The sequence below is a fragment of the Sprattus sprattus genome, assembly GCF_963457725.1.
Source record: "Sprattus sprattus genome assembly, chromosome: 8".
In the NCBI taxonomy this organism is placed as follows: domain Eukaryota; kingdom Metazoa; phylum Chordata; class Actinopteri; order Clupeiformes; family Clupeidae; genus Sprattus; species Sprattus sprattus.
Window position 1 is genome coordinate 8,085,727 of NC_137927.1, and position 5,000 is coordinate 8,090,726.

Below are 5,000 nucleotides of genomic sequence, written 5' to 3' on the forward strand. Positions count from 1 at the left end.
ATGTGTGTGTGTGTGTGTGTGTGTGTGTTTGTGTGTGTGTGTGTTTGTGTGTGTGTGTGTTTGTGTGTGTGTGTTTGTGTATGTGTGTGTGTGTGTGTGTGTGTATATGTGTATGTGTGTATGTGTGTATGTGTGTGGGTGTGTGTGCATGTGTGTGTGTGTGTGTGAGTATGTGTGTATGTGTGTGTGTGTGTGTGTGTGTGTGTGTGTGTGTGTGTGTGTGTGTGTGTGTGTGTGTCTGTGTGTGTGAGTGTCTGTGTGTGTGTGTGTGTGTGTGTGTCTGTGTGTGTGTGAGAGTGTGTGTGTGTGTGTGTGAGTGTGTGAGTGTGTGTGCGTGTCTGCGTGTGCTTCTTCCTGTGTGTGTGTGTGAGTCACCTGTAGCAGAGTGGATGCTCCTCTCCCTCTGGCAGGGGTGGGAGCTCAGGGGGTGTGCTAAAGACAGTGTGTTCACTTCTGTGAGACTCATCGAACTCTATCAATCTGCCCTCTTCACTGCGCTCTCCGTCAACCTATACAAACACACACACACACACACACACACAAACACACACACACACACACACACACATGCGCACACATACATAGACACACACACACACGCACACACAGACAGACACACACACGCACACAGACACACAAAAAAGAAAAAAAGAAACACCAATAGTTTATTGACACATATACATAAGTACAAACAATAGGAGAAAAACAAAACACATAGATCTGTTGTTCTGTCTTTGAGTTGCCATGTTGATACTCTAAAAGCGTTTTGAATGCACCGCCTCCATTACTGTGCTGCTGTGTCCTGTGCATTTCCACTGAGACCCACACACATACACACACACACACACACACACACACACACACACACACACACACACCTGTGCATTTCAACTGAGAGGAGTATATCACGCAGACGTTTACAAGCACAGTCGCACATAATTCAGAGCTCTGCAACTTAAACAACATGTAAATGTTTAAATACTACTATAAACAAAGCTGCCACAAACACACCCCAATACACACACACACACACACCACACACACACACACACACACACACGCACACACACGCACACACACACATATACACACACACACACACACATACTTGCGCACATTGTGTAGATGGACTGACTAAGATTGAAAACTAAATTTCCCACACACTGATTTATGGAGGCATAAAAGCAATTTCTCTCTCACCTTGGCCTTTTCTACAGTCCGCTCTGAGCTAAACAGCTTCCAGAGGCAGAAGGAGAACGAGGAAGAAAGAGAAAAAATGTACCAAGACAGAAAAATCAAGGTCAAAAGCTTAGGGGAGGCAGAGTGAAAGACAGGATAAAATACGTTATGGCTTATTCAGGGAAGGCTGAATAAGTTGTTCTGAAAGGCTGAATAAGTGGCTGTGATAGAGGTAGGGAAAGACAGACAGAAGGTGAGAAGGCAGGAGAGAGGGAGAGAGAGAGAGAGAGAGAAAAAAAATGAGTGAAAGAGAGTGAGAAGGAGAGATAGGGAGAGAGTTTGTGAGTGGTAGAGAGTGAGTGAAAGAGAGAGAAATAGTGAGTAAAAGAGAGAGAGAGAGAGAGAGAGAGAGGGAGAGTGAAAGAGCAGCATTACTTTGTCCACACAGTCGTCGAAGAAGGCCAGACTGGCATCTTTGTCGCTGACGAAGGAGCACTCCTCAATGAAGCGGCTGAAGAGCTGCGTCTTCACCATCGCAGAGTAGAACTTCTGATGAGAACGATCCCTGCTGCGCAAGAACCCTTCACACACATAAACACACACACACACGCACACAAAGGGACACACACAGGTTAACATATGTGTGAGTACAGATGCACAAAGATTCAGAAGCACACATACAGACAGGCAAATTCATGGCATACAATGTACTGAGCGTAACTGCAATGCGCACAACATGTCACAGGACACAGAAGCACAAGAGAGCCACAGAATGTTCTGTGAAACTGAAAGGACATAATTTACTCAGAAGAGAAACATACAGTTGCACACTCTCAAACACACACAGACACACACACACAGACACACACACACACACACACACACACACCTGCTATTCCTCCATCAGTCATTCTAGGGATCATCACTCTGTCACCTGATGCCTCATACCACAAGTGCATAATAATCCTCTCAAACAGACACACACACACACACACACACACGCCAGCTAGAGGTAGTTTGTTAATATGTTTGTTTCTTCTAGGTGTTATCTCACATATACACATCTGTATATAGATGTTTCTACACACACACACACACACACACACGCCCCACTCCTCTAACAAAGTGAACGTTTACATGAGACACTTCTGGGAAGTTCACACAGGCTGGCAAATACATCTGGTTTGACTCACCAGGTTTTCTGTGTGTTTTCTCTCTCTTTCTCTCTCTCTCTCTCTATTTGTGTGTGTGTGTGTGTGTGTGTGTGTACATGAAAATGAAAAAAACTAAAGAGACACGAGAGAGAGAAAGAGAAAGAGATGGATAGAGAGCAGAGAGAGAGAGATACAGAGAGCAGAAAGAGAGAGATAGAGATAGATAGAAAGTAGAGAGAGAGCGATACAGAGAGCAGAGAGAGGGAGCAGTTAGAGTAAGAGGGAGATGGATAGAAAGCAGGGGAAGAGGCAAGGAGGAAGGATAGAGGGTGGTCTGTATGATGGTACAGCAGCAACTGTCAATCATGCCAACGCCTCTCACAAACAACTGATTTCCCATGAACTCCTCCACAGACAGCCACTCACAACAGCCCTTTTCTCATGTCCCAGCACAGATGATGATCAACACGTCCCCACAGGACGGAAACCCTGGGGCAGCCAACATTGCTCCACCGTGTGTGTTCTCACTGACGATCACAGAATACAACAAACTTTACCAAAGTGTGTGTTAACACTGGGGCAGCCAGCATTGCTTTATCTCCAAAGTGTATGTTCACACTGACGACCACAGAATAGAAGTTACATGTTTAGTGTCCTTCCATCTACCTTAGGCTTTCATACTCTAAATTCACCTGCATATTTTCCTCTTCATATATATATATATATATATATATATATATATATATACAGTGGGGAAAATTTCGGAAGTTTGGCCACTTGCAAAGAAATGTGTGATCTAGAATTGTATTGGTAGGTGTATTTTAACAGTGAGAAACAGAATATCAACCAAAAAAATTCAGAAAACTGAATTTAATAACATTAATGACTTTATTTGCATTTGATGCAAAAAATAAGTATTTGAACCCCCAAGCAAACAGCAAGAATTCTGGCTCACAATGACCAGTTATGTGCCCAAGAAGCACACAGATGAATCCTCATTAGGTCTAACAAGGTACACCTGATCTCAACTGGTGACGTTTATAAAAGAAACCTGTCCAAAGAATCATACTTCACACCTTCAACCTCACCACCATGGACAAGACCAAAGAGTTGTCCAAGGACGTCAGAGATAAGATTGTAGACCTGCACAAGGCTGGAGTGGGCTACAAAACCATTGACAAGCAGCTTGGTGAGAAGCAGACAACTATTGGTGCAATTATTCGTAAATGGAAGCAACACCAAACAAATGCTAATCGCTCTAGGTCTGGGGCTCCATGCAAGATATCCCCTCGTGCGGAATCAGTGATCATTCGAAAGGTGCAGAATAACCCCAGAACTACACAGGGGGAGCTTGTGAATGATCTCAAGGCAGCTGGGACCACAGTCACCAAGAAAACCATTGGCAACACACCACGCCGTAATTTTTTGAAGTACTGCAGCACTCGCAAGGTCCCCCAGCTCAAGGAAGCGCATGTACAGGGCCATCTGAAGTTTGCCATTGCACACTTGAATGATTCTAAGGAGGATTGGGAGACAGAATGTGGTCAGATGATACCAAAATCAAGCTCTTTGGCATCAACTCGACTTGCCGTGTTTGACGGGGGGGAATGCTGAATATGACCCCAAGAGTACATCATACCCACCATCAAGCATGGAGGTGGAAACATTATGCTTTGGGGCTGTTTCTCTGCCAAGGGTACAGGACGACTCCACCGCATCAAGGGGACTATGGATGGGGCCATGTAACGTGGAATATTGGGCTTCAACCTCATTCCCTCATTCCCTCCCATTGAAAACGCAACCTTAAAGATTTGGAGAGGATCTGCAAAGAGGAGTGGACCAAAATCCCTCCTGAGATGTGTATAAACCTGGTGACCAACTACAAGAAACGTCTGACGTCTGTGCTTGCCAGCAAGGGTTATTCCACCAAGTACTAAGTCATTTTTGTCAGTCAGTTTTGCTAGGGGTTCAAATACTTATTTTTTGCATCAAATGCAAATAAAGTCATAAATGTTATAAAATGCATTTTTCTGGATTTTTTTGTTGGTATTCTGTTTCTCACTGTTAAAATACACCTACCATTACAATTATAGATCACATATTTCTTTGCAAGTGGCCAAACTTGTGAAATCGCCAGGGGTTCAAATACTTATTTTCCCCACTGTATATATTTATTCAAACAATCTCAAGTACAAGTCAAATATCAAGTCAAAGACACCATTGCACTGTTTGCCTCCAAAAGGTTGAAAATGGCCCTCAGTGTCTAAATCCTTCAGCTGTGAGGAACAGCCAGAGGGAACACGAAATGAGGGAGAAATCACATCAGGAAAATCCGTCAAGTCTCAACACTGAGTTTATGTTTACACAACAGCGCTAATCCTCTGGTATTCCCATGCAACTTCTCTCTAGCAGACACACATACATACACACACACACATTTCAAGGAGCTTCTTGATTCCCACACACCCACCTAAGCCTTACAGGCTAAAAGGGTGGTCTGAACATTCATGTACATCAGCACAATTTAATGTCCATACCCATTGGTTACACTTTATATTTATAAAATGTTTACTTTTATCATCCTGTCCATAGTCCCCAATCTTTTTATTTTTAACATTATTACTCCTATCATCCTGTCCATAGCCTCCATCTTTATATTTATATCAT

At 43.4% G+C, this 5,000-nt stretch overlaps 1 protein-coding gene across 7 annotated transcripts in view; it reads right to left on the bottom strand.

Annotated features, from left to right (window-relative positions):
* Positions 1–5,000, bottom strand: part of LOC308369326 (C-myc promoter-binding protein-like) — a 55,984-nt gene that overhangs the window by 22,021 nt on the left and 28,963 nt on the right. For 5 of the 7 annotated variants that reach the window (XM_080843714.1, XM_080843718.1, XM_080843715.1 and 2 more), the window contains exons 13-15: positions 1,615–1,760; positions 1,201–1,236; positions 376–509 (exon numbers count right to left, since the gene is read on the bottom strand). In XM_080843714.1, the coding sequence (XP_080699840.1) occupies positions 376–509; positions 1,201–1,236; positions 1,615–1,760 (316 nt within the window). The remainder of the gene's footprint in view (positions 1–375; positions 510–1,200; positions 1,237–1,614; positions 1,761–5,000) is intronic. The other 2 variants (XM_080843719.1, XM_080843717.1) reach the window with 1 other exon arrangement.